The sequence below is a fragment of the Mustelus asterias genome, chromosome 14 (assembly GCF_964213995.1).
Source record: "Mustelus asterias chromosome 14, sMusAst1.hap1.1, whole genome shotgun sequence".
Taxonomy (NCBI): Eukaryota; Metazoa; Chordata; class Chondrichthyes; order Carcharhiniformes; family Triakidae; genus Mustelus; species Mustelus asterias.
In genome coordinates, this window is record NC_135814.1 from 55,207,502 (window position 1) to 55,224,749 (window position 17,248).

At 47.9% G+C, this 17,248-nt stretch overlaps 1 protein-coding gene across 1 annotated transcript in view; it reads right to left on the reverse strand.

Annotated features, from left to right (window-relative positions):
• The window catches only part of dnah9l (dynein, axonemal, heavy polypeptide 9 like), a 509,143-nt gene that overhangs the window by 45,052 nt on the left and 446,843 nt on the right, over positions 1–17,248 (reverse strand). The window contains exons 68-71 of the mRNA XM_078227708.1: positions 16,048–16,188; positions 15,787–15,957; positions 10,408–10,530; positions 2,413–2,606 (exon numbers count right to left, since the gene is read on the reverse strand). Of these exons, the coding sequence (XP_078083834.1) occupies positions 2,413–2,606; positions 10,408–10,530; positions 15,787–15,957; positions 16,048–16,188 (629 nt within the window). The remainder of the gene's footprint in view (positions 1–2,412; positions 2,607–10,407; positions 10,531–15,786; positions 15,958–16,047; positions 16,189–17,248) is intronic.

Sequence of the window (17,248 nt, forward strand, 5' to 3'; positions counted from 1 at the left end):
TAATTATGTGTGCAGGAAATTAGCACCGGATTCCATGGTGGAGCAGGCATAATGGTGTGAATCCTGCCATCATATGCGAGTGCCATATTGAATAGGCACCCAACATCACTGATCCATTGTTGAAGAAAGGAGGAGGACTTCCTGAAAAGGAAACTGGACCACCAGGAACACACTGAGGCTGGAAGTTGGACAGTCAGTCTGGAAGATTCATCTGCAGATGCTCCCCTCATCCACTGCTGTGGTGTTCTAGGGTCCAGGGTTGCTTGCAGCCTCCATCCTGAAGTCCAGAAACAACCTATGAATTGTTCAGGTAAGTCTCGAATACTACAGGCCACATGGTTCCAGATGTGTTTTGGACCTGTATGTTTTCCCACTGGTGTCATGGAAAATTGGGATGGGTTGAAGTTTCCAGCTGAGTCTTCATCTGCATCCTATGAGCAGGATGCACATCAGTTTCACACTGGCCACAGGTGGGTTTCCCAATACGCTATGGTGGGTACTAGTGGAAGATTCCGTGGGAAATTCACACCGACCTGAAACCAATTTTTGGACCTCCTGTCAAATCTCTTCCCCCACACCACTGAACTCAGCAGGAGAATTCTGTCCAATGCTTAGAGTCTGTATGACTCTTCTTCAGAGTCTTCCTTCTACCAAGTCAGATGTATTCAAAACATTTTCTCAAAAAAATTCTAAGTATCAAATGGGTGAGAAAACATGAGGAGCGAAATGCAAATCTCGCTGGAGGGGTGGAAACTCAGCTCGCCTATGAAGCTGGCTGCTGAGCTCTAAGGGCACTGTGTACACTCCCAACACACACCCACATCCCCCACACCCCTGCCCACCATTCATCACCCCGACCGATTGCTACCCCACCCCTACAATTTCTGTCACCCCACTCCCCTGATCACCACCCCCCACCTCCCCGATCGCTGCCCCGGCTGATTGCCAACCCCCACCTATTCAATCGCCATCCCCCATCGATCAAGAACCCCCTCTGCAGAGTTCCCCCCCCCTTCCCCCCCTATGGAGCTCCCCCTCTTGGCTGCCCCCATCAGGCTACAGCCTTGTCAGGCTGCACCCCCTCAAGACCTGCCCCCTTGGCACTGCTGGGATGCCAGGCTGGCAGTGCCACGGTGCCAGTGCAGGGTGCCCCTGATCACCCAGGGGGCTTCAATGGCCTCCGATCCCACCGGTGAGGCCATTAGGTCTGGTCCCCATCTGTGATCCTTGCTGGTGAAGACCTTGACAAGTGAGGGGTCTAAGGTATGTGAGCCCGGATGATAGCATCCAGGACTCGTTAATGACACCCATGAAGGGATGGGATAAAATAAAGCTCTGTAAAATAAAGTTTGAAGTGTCTATTGCCCACTCCAAGCTCCCACAAACTTATCTCAGCCATGATCTTATTGAATGGCGGGGCAGGCTCGAGGGGCTAGATGGCCTACTCCTGCTCCTATTTCTTATGTTCTTATCTGCAATGAAGCAAGTCCTCACAATGCCAACAATCTATTGTTGCTGTAGTTTGGCAGCACCTTGATCAAATATCTTCACAAATATCCAACACATTTGACCAGAGATGAATCAGGCCTCACTAGTCCTCATTATAATGTGTAAAGCTACATAAATATGGCTGACTTCTATTGAATTTGCCTGCAATATTGTGAAATGTGTATGACAGCATTTATATGTATGAAAACTTATCCTAATAACTTCTAAACTGTTGTATAAAATTAAGTTACAAAAATGAATTATTCTGTGTTGCGATCTTTCTTGGAACACTTCAGTGTAGCAGGCATTGCGTCTGAGACCAGGATCACAGTGGGCACCATGGGCTGAATTTTTGTCTTGCTGTGGAAGCATGTTTAATTTTGAGAAAAGTCAAACTTAGATTTTTTTTTGGAGGAAATCAGTATAATTTTTGCATGCCCTTTTGGTAGGTCAGGAATGTCGCATGTGCGAAATGCACATACGCTCTTGCTGATGTCAACTCCCCCAGTCGGGCAATTTTGGACAGCGATTGAGGGTGCACTTTGCAAGTTGTGACATGGCCTGACTCACATTTCACAATCTGAAGACACAAATTTAGCCCCAGAGATTTGATGTCCCCGCTTGAGTGCAAAGCCACCTCCAAGTGGTGTGGTCTTTTGGATGGGATGTTAAAGTGAGGTTCCATCTATCTCTTTAGGTGGATGTAAAATATGCCATGACATTATCTGTGGAACAGCACTGATCTATCTCAGTGCCCTGGCCAAAATTTAACTCTCAACCAAGACCATGGGTTAACGAAACTTTGACGACACTTCAAAAGTAATTAACTATGAAACTCCATAAGGCACCCTGGATGCAAATGGTGCTACAGAATCTGTAAGAAAGAACTCGCATCTATAATTCATAGCAGTAAGATTAGATTACCTGATTGCATATGTCATGCGATCTGGACGTAAAGCACGCATCATAATAAGCTTCTGTAGGGAACTTTTATTTTTCCATTCTTGAGGAAACTTCTCTTTTTCTGGACATTCGGATTCAACAACTTTTTTCCAACGTTTGGCTGAGCCATCAATATCTCTATCTAACCCACGGAATTCATCCATGAAGCTCATTGTCTAAGGGGAGTATAAAGGTGAATTGTGTTTTAAATTTATACATATTTTACTATGTTTTGTTCGAATAAATGACAAAGCTCAAGAGTTGTTTGATCTTTTAGAACCTAAACCCATTTTCTAATGCCTTTATTAAAGGAAATAAATATTTAATAGGCGTCAAAAAGAATTAGTCCAAGCCATGAGTTCCACTCACAGGCAACAGGCAAGAAGGGTCACAGAATCTAGAATATAATGGAGTAGCCCTAACTTCAACCTGCGTCTTCGAGTACAGCAATTTTAAATGAAAGAAAGAATTAGATTTAAACGTTATGGGTGGAATTTTATGAGACTTTTTTTCCAAGTGTCTAGCTAGCGTGAAAATGAGAGAGTTCCTGATCAGATTTTCAGGCGCGTTTTCATGCCGAATCTAACGCACTCAGTCTTTGAAAATATGGGCTAGACCATTTCTAGCCACTAGAGGCACTGGGCAAGGTTTAATTTGCCAGACAGCCTGCAGCTCAGATTGGCTGCTCAAATTGCACACGAGCAGAAAAAGCTAAAACAAAAAAGCAGCTCTCCTGACAGAACACCCTTGGGCCAGAAACAGCTTCCCACTCCCCCCCATAGACATCAGAGAAACCCCCCCAACATTACTGACCCCATAACCCTCCGACCCCCTTGCACATGGCCCCCTCATCACCCCCTTGGCCCCGATGGCTGACTGACATGACCCTCTCTCTCCCCTCCCCCAATCATCACAGAGGCACAAATTTCACCCCCCGCCCCCCCAAACCCCACTCTCCATTAGCATACCTGCAAGTGCTGATTTGGCTTCCCCTCCATGGTAACAAGGCAAACTGTATTAAACTCACTAGAATGCTCTAATAGGCGCATGACTCGCCAAACTGTCTGCAGCTGATCTGCCTGAACAAGGAAGAGCGCCATAAAATCCCTAAGGATGGACAAACAGGCAGGCAGTGCAGGAAGAAATGGCCTCCAGGACAGCTCCCCGATTTTCTGATGCTGATCTGGCCAAGTTGCTGAAGGCGGTGGAGGCAAGGCTCCCTGTCGCCCCCCCGCCCCGTAGCAGGACTCCATCCCAGGGGAAAGGCTGGAAATGCAGCCTGGGAGGCAGTGGCAGCACGCGTTAGTGCCAGGGCACTGACCAGGAGAACCAGGAAGCAGTGCCACAAAAAACTGAATGACCTAATCTGGGCAGCAAGGGTGAGTGTTAAACCTCATACAGCATCTTCCCCCTAAATGACCCCCAGATCCCCCTCCCCCATCCCCAGCATCTCCCCCGCAACAGTATCACAACCCTTACCCTCTGAGGGCCATCCCCTGATACCCTCCAGTACTCATGCCATCAGATTTTACATGGCACCTCCTTTCCCCACAAGAGAAGAATGCCCATAATCGCTGGGAGAGGGCGAAGACAGGGGGTGGTGTGCCCGAGATTTGGGTCCTCATCCCCTTTGAGGAGCGGGCACTGGAGCTTGCGGGAGAGGAGGGGATGCAGACCATTAATGACAGCTTTCTCAGGCTACTGCATTGAAGTGAGCACCTGCCAATCCTCCACTAGTTGGAGTTATCTCAAGTAGGTTGCATGCAGCCCAGATTCCTCTCCCTCCCTTGAACTTAAACTTGTGTTCTGTGTTACAGGAAGGGACCCTGGCCTGGGCCATCTGGCATTGTGGCCTCCACTGCCGCTCCCACCCATTCCGCCCCTGACAGCTCGGAGGAAGCTGAAGACGGGACCTCCGAGGCCAGCACCAATTTTGTCAGCTTCCACCTAGCAATTCACCATCCTAGAGACTCACACCCGTGGGTCAAGTTAGTAGCAAGGCAGCTGAGTCACTCTCTGGTGCACATGACACATCTGATGTACATTGGTTGGAGGAGGGAATGTCCGAGGACTCAGCTGGCCCTATGCTACATGCTAGGCCTTTGCGATCACCTCTCACTCAGCTGCTAGAGATGCAGCAACAGAGCCAGGAAATGCAGGAGGCTGACAGCAACACTGGACCGACTGCGAGGCTGTTGGGAGGAGTCCCAAATATTTCAGGCAGACCGGCTATTGCCTGTCTTGCATGGTTCCCAGGCCAACACTACAAGGGTGGCATCAGCAATGGAAAGCCTGGGGCAGGAAATCCTCATCATGAGTGGCAGGGTCCAAGTGATAATTGAGTCACAGCAGGCTACGGCGGAGTCCCAGAGGGCCATGGCTGAGTCACAGCAGGCCACAGCTGAAGACCACACCAGTCTTCTTGAGATTCTGCGGCTCATGGCTGAGAAGCTCGATAGCTTGCAGGAGATCCAGTAGAACAATGCTGAGACAAGCAGGCTATGGCTGCAGCCCTTGAGAATGTGGCCCACACAGAGGGTCATGGTTGAGGGGCTGCAGAGTGTGTCCCAGTCTCAGAGGGCACTTGCTGCTGCCATTGACAGATGGCCCCCGACTCAGAGGGTCATCGCAGAAGGCTCGGCTACCATGGCAAGAACACAGTGGTCAACTTAGCAACTTCCTCGTTAGTGTGGAGGTTAGTATCCCCGCCTGTCACATGGGAAATTGGGGTTCAAATCCCCAACAGGGAGCTGCCAAGTTCCACGATAGCGCGGCAGCAGTCTGTTTTGATTTAATTCCGGCGTTGGCTGCCGATTCCAACTGGAGCACATCAAGCACTGCATTTGCAAGGGCGCAGAGCAGGCACCACTTTAACCCAGCCAATAGTCATCTCCTTTGCCTGGTATGGAGGGCATTAGCTATGAGGAGAAGTTGGAGAAACTTGATTTGTTCTCACCGGAACGATGGAGGTCGAGGGGCAACCTGATAGAAGTCTAAAAGATTATGAGGGGCATGGACAGAGTGGATAGTCAGAAGATTTTTCCCAGGGTGGAAGAATCAATTACTTGGGGGCGTAGGTTTAAGGTGGGAGGGGCAAGGTTTAAAGGAGATGCATGGGGCAAGTTTTTTTTTTTTTACACAGAGGGTGGTGGATGCCCGGAACTCGCTCCCAGGGGGAGGTAGTGGAAGCAAATATGACAGTGACTTTTAAGGGCGTCTTGATAAATACATGAATAGGATGGGAATAGAAGGATATGGTCCCCGGAAGAGTAAGGGGTTTTAGTTCAGTTGGGTAGCATGGTTGGTGCAGGCTTGGAGGGCCGAAGGGCCTGTTAAACCATAAGACATAGGAGCAGAATTAGGCCACTTGGCCCATCAAGTCTGCTCCGCCATTCAATCCTGGCTGATACTTTTCTCATCCCCATTCTCCTGCCTTTTCCCCATAACCCCTGATCCCCTTATTAATCAAGAACCTATCTATCTCTGTCTTAAAGACACTCAATGACCTGGCCTCCACAGCCTTCTGCAGCAAAGAGTTCCACAGATTCACCACTCTCTGGCTGAAGAAATTCCTCCTCATCTCTATTTTAAAGGATTGTCACTTTAGCCTGAGGTTGTGCCCTCTGGTTCTAGTTTTTCCTACTAGTGGAAACATTCTCTCCATGTCCACTCTATCCAGGCCTCGCAGTATCCTGTAAGTTTCAAGAAGATCTCCCCTCGTCCTTCTAAACTCCGAGTACAGACCCAGAGTCTTCAACCATTCCTCATATGACAAGCTCTTCATTCCAGGGATCATTTTTGTGAACCTCCTCTGGACCCTTTCCGAGGCCAGCACATCCTTCCTTCAATATGGGGCCCAAAACTGCTCACAATGCTCCAAATGGGGTCTGACCAGAGCCTAATACAGCCTCAGAAGTACATCCCTGCTCTTTTATTCTAGTCCTCTCGACATGAATGCTAACATTGCATTTGCCTTCCGAACTGCCAACTGAAACTGCACCTTAACCTTAAGAGAATCTTGAACAATGACTCCCAAGTCCTTTTGTGTTTCTGATTTCCTAAGCATTTTCCCATTTAGAAAATAGTCTATGCCTCCATTCCTCCTTCCAAAGTGCATAACCTCACACATTTCCACATTGTATTCCATCTGCCACTTCTTTGACCACTCTCCTAACCTGTCCAAGTCCTTCTGCAGCCCCCCTGCTTCCTCAATACTACCTGTCCCTCTACATATCTTTGTATCATCTGCAAACTTAGTAACAGTGCCTTCAGTTCCTTCCTCCAAATCATTAATGTATATTGTGGTCCCAGCACCGACCCCTGAGGCATACCACTAGTCACCGGTTGCCATCCTGAAAAAGACTTCATTATCCCCACTCTCTGCCTTCTGTCAGTCAGCCAATCCTCTATCCATGCCAGGATTTTACCCATAACACCATGGACACTGAACTTATTTAACAGTCTCCTATACAGCACCATGTCAAAGGCCTTCTGGAAATCTAAATAAATGTTCCTGAGCTGTAATTTTCTTTGTTCTTTGGCCCTCCAGGACTGGCAGAGCCAGGTGATGCCAGAGCTTCTGGAGCTCACTGCAGAAGCACCGCCGTCCTATGGAGTGACCCAGAGGCCCACAGGAACTCCGAGGGAGGAGAGAGGCCTTGAACCCCTGCCGGGGCCTTCCACCCAGGAGACTGCGGCTGTGGCTACACGTTCTGACTCCCCCCATCCAGACACCAGGGCATCTCAGGGGCAGAGAGATGAAGAGGGTGTCATGGATATGTCCCTGACACCTGGAAGCCGGTCAGGGCCCTCAAGGTCCAGGCTCTCAAGAGGACAATTGCCAAGGGCATGATAGGCCAGGGTAGGCAGCTGGCCACCTCCACCTCCGATGTACATCCTGGGGAGATACAGAGACATAGTCGGCCACATGAAGTTAAGAAGTTGTAGCGGCACTAAGATGGCATCGGTGAAAGTATCTTTTTGGCATCTTTAAACTCAGGGACAAAGTAAAAGGGGGGAACCGCCCAAAGTAAAATATGCCAAAGTTTAAAGGAAACTTAAAACATCAAATCAAAATATGATTAAAAGGGTCAATAATACACCCCAGCCCCCGCGGGGTCCAACAGGCACGGAAGGCCTCAATGGTGCCCGTAGACTCCGCATGCTTCCTCTTCAGGGACACTCGGCCGTGAATGTAGCCGTGGTAGCGGGACAACCCCTTCAGTTGCTCACTGTCTGGACCTGTTTATGGCAAGTCTGACCAAGCCCAGGAACAGGTTCACAGGGAGGTCCCCCACCTTCCCTGCAACCCCTTCCACACTGGGTGCCTGTAGATCAGGAGCATGAGACTAAAGTGCAAACAAAACATCAATAAAAGGTTTTTGAAACCAAACAAAAAAAGGGAGTGCAGCCTAAAACAGTGAATATAAATGTGGTCCACAGACTCCACAAGATCGCAAAAAGGGCAGGTTTCTTGGGAGTCTGTGAATTGGTACAATTTACAGTTGCATCGAACTGCTGCATGCACTCGCCTCCACCCCAGGTTCCTGAATGGGGGAGGATCCCTCATAGAGGGATCTCAACTGGGGACCTCTACGCGCCAGACGGCAACAAGGCGCGCCAAGGCGGGTCCGGGTGATGGGTCAGGGTATGGTAGTGAAGGTGTGCAGCAGCAGCCATACAGGAAACCCCTCTGTGCGGTGGCAAAGGGCATTTCCATGAGGTGGCTCAAACTGTGGGGCGCCTGGCACTGTAAAGGAAGTCTAGGCTTGGGCCCAATGTGAAATTCTGTCTGAGTAGGGGTACGCTCGGGCGGGATCGCACCACACAGTTGCGCCTCTGAGAGACCATGTGTGATGTCAGGTCCGAGCACGACCTTCCTAAGGTCATGGATGGCATTGGCCGCGGCTGAACGTCCACCTCTGCGCACTCGGCTTGTGGGGTGTCACCCAGCCCACTCCTTCACCATCCAGCACGTCCCCGACCTTGGTCACCCCAACAGCCACAGCCCTCCTGTCTGCCAGCCACCTGAAATTATATTGGTGGAGGAGCAAATTCCTGAGCAGTGGCTCCCGAACAACAGCTGCTACGCCAGATAGAGGAGAGCTGCAGCACGAGGCATGTCCCAGCATTTCAGAAGGTCCTGGTAAAAGACGGGCAACGCCTGTAAGGAGCCACAAAGGCCGCTCAGGTCTGAACAGGAGCCACACGTCATAGTTCAGACCATGCACCTGGCAGAAGAAATACGTTACCAGGGCACACCATCAAGGAGGGGGCACAACATAGAGGTATCGCTGCAGGGTCTGAAATCGAAGGTTGCCACCTGGGTGCAAAGGCACACCAGCGCCTGACCACCCTTTGTAAGCGAGAGATTCAGAACCACAGCAGCAACCCAATACATTCTTTTGTCCCAGAACTCCTCTCGGAGCGTTCCCTGGAGGCACGGGTGAAGGGCAACACTAGCTAGATAGAACATTTAGGCACTTTAAAGTCTCACGTTCACATGTTTTTATATTATTATTTTTGAAGGCATTTTTATTGGCACCAATAAATGTTATTTCACCCCACATCTGCGACTAATTTGTCTCTGATTAGCCTCTAACAGGAATGTACTTACCTCGATGGTCGCTGGAGGGACCTTGCACGTTGATGTCAGTGGGGGAGGCCCCTCAGTGTGCTGCTACTGTGAAAATCAAGGTGCTCAAATAATTCACTGGCTAGTGGGTGGCATGCATTGGCAGCGACTTACAGCATCTGTCATGGCATCCCCAGAACCCAGGAAAGATTCCCTCCCCGCCCCCCACCCCAGGACCCTGCATGAGTGTTTAGTGCTCCCTTACTCACCACGCAGTTGTGGGCCCAGATGCCAGCACTGATTTTTTTCTTGGTAAATGGAAATGGGCGTGACAACAGGCACCATTCCCACTAGTCACATCACACTCGATTTTACGACTTATTCCCACTGCATGGGCGCGATGGGGCCATAAAATACCACCCATTATTTGTGAAAATAAATATAAATATCCAAATATAACTGCTTTTGATTTTGGCCCAGAATTTGGCCACAAGGGAGTATGTCTGAGCTAAAATTCCAAAGAAATGTGAAACCCAGAGTGTACAGAGTAGACCAGGTAAGAGCTGATCTGAACTTGATGGATTCATTTGGAACCCCTTTGGAGAGATAAGGATATGGTCCTGGGACACTTTTGGGAGAGATGAAACACCCTTTAGGAGAGGTAATGGATTGTTAAAAGCAAACATGATTGTGTTTAAAAAGTGCATGAACTCATTGGAAGTGTCAAATGTTGTCAAAGCTGTCAAAGAGAGCAAGGGGAAAAGATGGAGGGGCATGGGTTAGCAAGAGTTAGCACTAAGTTGAATTAGGGGCTATAAAGTGCCATTGCACCAGAGGGAATAGGCCATATGAGGGGCCATAGGTTGGGTAAGAGGGGAATGAGATGGCATTGGTTGGCATAGATAGGGCATGGAGAGTGTGAGGAGAGGTGAGGGCGCATTTTTGTTCCAATCGTTTTTAATGCAATTCAACTACCAGAGCACAAAAGTACGCATTCTGCCCAGCCTGCCTCCCCAGCCCACAGGCCCAAGTTCTAATCCAAATTAACATTTCATCACTGTGCTTTTCCAAGTTGATTTGGAGGGTAACTTTTGATGAATTGTTCTTCATGTGTCCTGTGCACTATCCTGTCTCTTTGAGTAGTAGAACTTGTAAAGTTCTGAGAAGGTGGTTCTCTTGACTCAGGAATGGCATGTAGCGCAAGGTGTCAAACAGCAGGCACAGTATCTCAAAAAGTAGAGGGAGTCACTTTTTAAAGTTAAAAACTATACTTCAACAAATATACTCAAACTGTGCTCAATCAAATACATGAGGGAACTCATGGTTAAATTCCCTCAAAAGCTTTATATATCATAGACTGCTTCTACCCTATAAAAACAAACCTGCTAGATGCAAATACAAACCTTTATTGCACTCCATGCTGTGTTTGAGAGGAAGTCGACGGGACTATTGTAATTATGGTCAATATTAAATCTGAGTAAGAAGTCAAGTTCATGAGCATCTATTTCCTTTTCCAAGAGTAAAATCTATACAGGGAAAATTGGATACTCATATTACAATTTTGGCAAGAATTGTCATTTAATATCCATGCACACATGGTCAATATATTTCCTAATGCTTAATATATCTGATATCAAAACTAAACAAATATCAAAACTTAGCCATGGAGTCTGTTATATATCATTAATTTTTATTTGTAAAAATATTATACCCCAACTAATCATAGAATCCCTACGATGCAGGAGGAGGCTATTTGGCCCATCGAGTCTGCACCGACTCTCCAACAGAGCATCCTATTCAGGCCCTTTCCGCATAACCCCACATATTTACCCCACTAATCCCCATAACCCACACATCCTGGGACACTAAGAGGCAATTTAGCATGGCCAATCCACCTAATCTGCACATCTTTGGACTGTGGGAGGAAATCAGAGCACTCGGAGGAAACCCACACAGACACGAGGACAACGTGCAAATTCCATACACAGAGTCAACCAAGGCCAGAATTGAACCTGGGTCCCTGGCGCTGAGAGACAGAAATGCTAACCATTGTGCTGCCCTGGCTATCTGATTGAATTTTTTGAGGTGACCAGGTGTGTAGATGAGGGTATGTAGTTTATATAGGTTTCAGCAAAGCCTTTGACAAGGTCCCACATGGGAGACTTGAAAAAAATTGCACATGGGATACAGGGCAATTAACTAAAATGGATTCAAAATTGACTCAGTTGTAGGAGACAGAGGGTGATGACAGAAGGTTGCTTTAGTGACTGGAAGCCAGTGTCCAGTGGCATACCATAGGGATCTGTTTTGGAACCCCCCCTATTATTCATCATTTATATAAGCAACATAGATGACTATATAGAGGGGGTTAGGATTAATAAGTTTGCTGATGACATGAAGATTGGCTGGGTGGTTAATAGTGAGGCTGAGTGTCTTGGGCGACAATATGATCGAGACGGAATGGTCAAATGGGCAGATGGAATTTAATCCTGAAAAGTGTGAGGTGATACATTTTGGAAGGAGAAATCTGACAAGGAGGTTCTGTGAACAAAGGGACCTTGGCATATTTGTCCACAGATCTCTGAAGACAGTACGGTGGTGAAAAAGCATATGGGACACTTTCCTTTAATAATCGAGGCATAAATTACAAAAGCAGGAAAGTCATGTTGGAGTTGTATAGAACTTTTGGTGAGGCTACAGCTAGAATACTGTGCAGTTCTGGTCGCCACATTATAGGAAGGATGTGATTGCACTGAAGGGGTTGCCGAGGAGATTCACCAGGATGCTGCCTGGGACGGAACATTTAAGCTATGAAGGGAGATTGGATAGGCTTGGGTTGTTTTTGTTGTAAGAGTTTTAACAACACCAGGTTGAAGTCCAACAGGTTTATTTGGTAGCAAATGCCATTAGCTTTCAGAGCGCTGCTCCTTCGTCAGATGGAGTGGAAATTTGCTCTCAAACAGGGCACAGAGACACAAAATCAAGTTACAGAATACTGACTAGAATGCGAATCTCTACAGCCAACCAGGTCTTAAAGATACAGACAATGTGAGTGGAGGGAGCATTAAGCACAGGTTAAAGAGATGTGTATTGTCTCCAGACAGGACAGCCAGTGAGAATTTGCAAGTCCAGGAGGCAAGCTGTGGGGGTTACTGATAGTGTGACATAAACCCAACATCCCGGTTTGGGCCGTCCTCATGTGTGCGGAACTTGGCTATCAGTTTCTGCTCAGCGACTCTGCGCTGTCATGTGTCGTGAAGGCCGCGTTGGAGAACGCTTACCCGAAGATCAGAGGCTGAATGCCCGTGACCGCTGAAGTGCTCCCCCACAGGAAGAGAACAGTCTTGCCTGGTGATTGTTGAGCGGTGTTCATTCATCCGTTATCATAGCGTCTGCATGGTTTCCCCAACGTACCATGCCTCGGGACATCCTTTCCTGCAGCGTATCAGGTAGACAACTTTGGCCGAGTTGCAAGAGTAGGTACCATGTATCTGGTAGATGGTGTTCTCACGTGAGATGATGGCACCCATGTCGATGATCCGGCACGTCTTGCAGAGGTTGCGGTGGCAGGGTTGTGTGGTGTCATGGTCACTGTTCCCCTGAAGGCTGGGTAGTTTGCTGCGGACAATGGTCTGTTTGAGGTTGTGCGGTTGTTTGAAGGCAAGAAGTGGGGGTGTGGGAATGGCCTTGGCGAGATGTTCGTCTTCATCAATGACATGTTGAAGGCTCTGGAGGAGATGCTGTGGCCTCTCTGCGGAAGTACTGGACGACGTAGGGTACTCTGTCCACTGTGTCCAGTGTTTGTCTTCTGAGGTCGGTGCGGTTTTTCGCTGTGGCGCGTTGGAACTGTCGATCGATGAGTCGAGCGCCATATCCTGTTCTTATGAGGGCATCTTTCAGCGTCTGGAGGTGTCTGTTGCGATCCTCCTCATCCAAGCAGATCCTGTGTATACAGAGGGCTTGTCCGTAGGGGATGGCTTCTTTAACGTGTTTAGGGTGGAAGCTGGAGAAGTGGAGCACCGTGAGGTTATCCGTGGGCTTGCGGTACAGTGAGGTGCTGAGGTGACCGTCCTTAATGGAGATGCGTGTGTCCAAGAATGCAACCGATTCTGGAGAGTAGTCCATGGTGAGTCTGACGGTGGGATGGAACTTGATGTCATTATATAGTTGTTTCAGTGATTGTTCACCATGACTCCAAAAGGAAGAAAATGTAATCAATGTATCTAGTGTATAGCATCTGTTGAAGGTCCTGTGCGGTGAAGAAATCTTGTTCGAACCTGTGCATGAAGATGTTGGCATATTGAGGTGCGAATTTGGTCCCCATGGCTGTTCCGTGTGTCTGGATGAAGAACTGGTTGTTGAAGGTGAAGACATTGTGGTCCAGGATGAAGCGGATGAGTTGTAAAATTGCATCTGGAAACTGGCAGTTGTCGGCATTGAGTACTGAGGCCGTTGCAGCAAGGCCATCATCGTGGGGGATGCTGGTGTAGAGTGCCGAGACATCCATTGTGATGAGGAGTGCTCCTGGTTCAACTGCTCCATGTGCGTTGAGTTTCTGTAGGAAGTCCGTAGTGTCACGACAAAAGCTGGGGGTTCTTTGTACAATGGGTTTCAGTTGTTGTTTTTGTTGCAGCAGAGAAGACTGAGTGGAGACTTTTTACACAGAGTAATGGGCGCCTGGAACTCGTTGCCGGGGGAGGTAGTGGAAGCAGATACGGTAGTGACTTTTAAGGGATGTCTTGACAAGTACATGAATAGGATGGGAATAGAGGGATATGGTCCCCAGAAGGACCAGAAGGGTTTTAGTTAAGTCGGGCAGCATGGTCAGTGCAGGCTTTGAGGGCCGAAGGGCCTGTTCCTGTGCTGTAATTTTCTTTGTTCTTTTGAGACCTGGTTGGGGTGTACAAGATTGAGAGAGCAGTGAACAGAGTGGATAGGGAGCAGCTGTCCCCTTAGTTGAAGGATCTGTCATGAAGGGACATAGGTTCAAGATGAGGGGCCTGAGTTTCAGGGGGATGTGAGGAAAAGCATTCTTATCCAGAGGGTGGTGACAAAGAACAAAGAACAGTACAGCACAGGAAACAGGCCCTTCAAGCCTGTGCCGCTCCTTGGTCCAACTCGACCAATCGTTTGTATCCCTCCATTCTCAGGCTGCTCATGTGACTATCCAGGCAAGTCTTAAACAATGCCAGCGTGCCTGCCTCCACCACCCTACTTGGCAGCGCATTCCAGGCCCCCACCACCCTCTGTGTGTAAAAAACGTCCCTCTGATATCTGAGTTATACTTCGCCCCTCTCACCTTGAGCCCGTGACCCCTCGTGATCGTCACCTCCGACCTGGGAAAAAGCTTCCCACTGTTCACCCTATCTATACCCTTCATAATCTTGTACACCTCTATTAGATCTCCCCTCATTCTCCGTCTTTCCAAGGAGAACAACCCCAGTCTACCCAATCTCTCCTCATAGCCAAGACCCTCCATACCAGGCAACATCCTGGTAAACCTTCTCTGCACTCTCTCTAACGCCTCCACGTCCTTCTGGTAGTGCGGCGACCAGAACTGGACACAGTACTGCAAATGTGGCCTAACCAGCGTTCTATACAGCTGCATCATCAGACTCCAGCTTTTATACTCTATACCCCGTCCTATAAAGGCAAGCATACCATATGCCTTCTTCACCACCTTCTCCACCTGTGTTGCCACCTTCAAGGATTTGTGGACTTGCACACCTAGGTCCCTCTGTGTTTCTACACTCCTGATGACTCTGCCATTTATTGTATAACTCTTCCCTACATTATTTCTTCCAAAATGCATCACTTCGCATTTATCCGGATTAAACTCCATCTGCCACCTCTCCGCCCAATTTTCCAGCCTATCTATATCCTGCTATATTGCCCGACAATGCTCTTCGCTATCCGCAAGTCCAGCCATCTTCGTGTCATCCGCAAACTTGCTGATTACACCAGTTACACCTTCTTCCAAATCATTTATATATGTCACAAATAGCAGAGGTCCCAGTACAGAGCCCTGCGGAACACCACTGGTCACAGACCTCCAGCCGGAAAAAGACCCTTCGACCACTACCCTCTGTCTCCTATGGCCAAGCCAGTTCTCCACCCATCAAGCCACTTCTCCTTGTATCCCATGAGCCTTAACCTTCTTAACCAACCTGCCATGTGGGACTTTGTCAAATGCCTTACTGAAATCCATATAGACGACATCTACGGCCCTTCCTTCATCAACCGTTTTTGTCACTTCCTCAAAAAACTCCACCAAATTTGTAAGGCACGACCTCCCTCTTACAAAACCATGCTGTCTGTCACTAATGAGATTGTTCCGTTCTAAATGCACATACATCCTGTCTCTTAGAATCCTCTCCAACAACTTCCCTACCACGGACATCAAGCTCACCGACCTATAATTTCCTGGGTTATCCCTGCTACCCTTCTTAAACAACGGGACCACATTCGCTATCCTCCAATCCTCAGGGACCTCACCCGTGTCCAAAGAAGCGACAAAGATTTCCGTCAGAGGCAGGTGACGGACTGGAATGCGCTGCTTGGGAGGGTGGTAAAGGCGGGTTGCCTCACATCCTTTAAAAAGTACCTGGATGAACACTTGGCACATCATAACATTCAAGGCTATGGGCCAAGTGCTGGTAGATGGGATTAGGTGGGAGTTCAGGTGTTTCACGTGTGCCAGTGCAGACTCGATGGCTGAAAGGTCTCTTCTGCACAGTAAGATTCTATGAACTAATATTTAATAAAGTAGTTCATGTTCATACCTGAAAGGTCATCTGAGCTGAAAAGGTAAGTTTATCCCTTTCAAACAGTCCACGGTTAATGTAGATGAACGTTGAATACGTTATCTCATCAATGAGATTAGATACCCTCACTCTCACATCATCAGACACTTCAGCTTGTTGTACAGCTTTGTGAAATACAGCCGCAAATGCCTAAAGATAAAATAAATTGCTAGCTGTTCATTTATTGCTATTTTAATTGTGAAAAATCTGTACAAATAGTGCAGCAAATTGAATGATAACCTTGAGTGAAAATCGATACATAGGATTGATCATATTAAGGTCACTCATGATAAAGTAGAGCAGAGAAGCTCTGACAGCTGCTGGACGATAGTGTTCACGAGCTTCATTGATCTTTACTTCATTAACTTTTGCTTCAAGTACCTACACAAGAGATAGCAACAATTATGATGGGATGTTAAATAACAATTTTTAAAAAATTCTCCCTCCCAGTGACATGAACCCTATTTTGAGTATGGTCTGATGGATATCATGTGCAATTCTGGATAGTGAATCCACAACAGTACATCACAGCTGACTCAGATTCTGCTCTGAGTGCAATTCCACCAATGCACATCCAGCCGAAGTTGTTGCATATCAATCAAGAGCAAGAATGGTTTTATGTTATGTCTCATATCAAGAAGCTTCTCGTGTGTTATATGTGGCATTTTGTGCCACAGATCTCACATCACATTGAAGTGACACCATAGAACATAGAACAGTACAGCACAGAACAGGCCCTTCGGCCCACGATGTTGTGCCGAGCTTTATCTGAAACCAAGATTAAGCTATCCCACTCCCTATCATCCTGGTGTGCTCCATGTGCCTATCCAATAACCGCTTAAATGTTCCTAAAGTGTCTGACTCCACTATCACTGCAGGCAGTCCATTCCACACCCCAACCACTCTCTGCGTAAAGAACCTACCTCTGATATCCTTCCTGTATCTCCCACCATGAACCCTATAGTTATGCCCCCGTGTAATAGCTCCATCCACCCGAGGAAATAGTCTCAGAACGTTCACTCTATCTATCCCCTTCATCATTTTATAAACCTCTATTAAGTCTCCCCTCAGCCTCCTCCGCTCCAGAGAGAACAGCCCTAGCTCCCTCAACCTTTCCTCAAGACCTGCCCTCCAAACCAGGCAGCATCCTGGTAAATCTCCTCTGCACTCTTTCCAGCGCTTCCACATCCTTCTTATAGTGAGGTGACCAGAACCGCACACAATATTCCAAATGTGGTCTCACCAAGGTCCTGTACAGTTGCAGCTCTTAAACTCCAACCCCCTGTTAATAAAAGCTAACACACTATAGGCCTTCTTCACAGCTCTATCCACTTGAGTGGCAACCTTTAGAGATCTGTGGATATGGACCCCAAGATCTCTCTGTTCCTCCACAGTCTTCAGAACCCTACCTTTGACCCTGTAATCCACATTTAAATTAGTC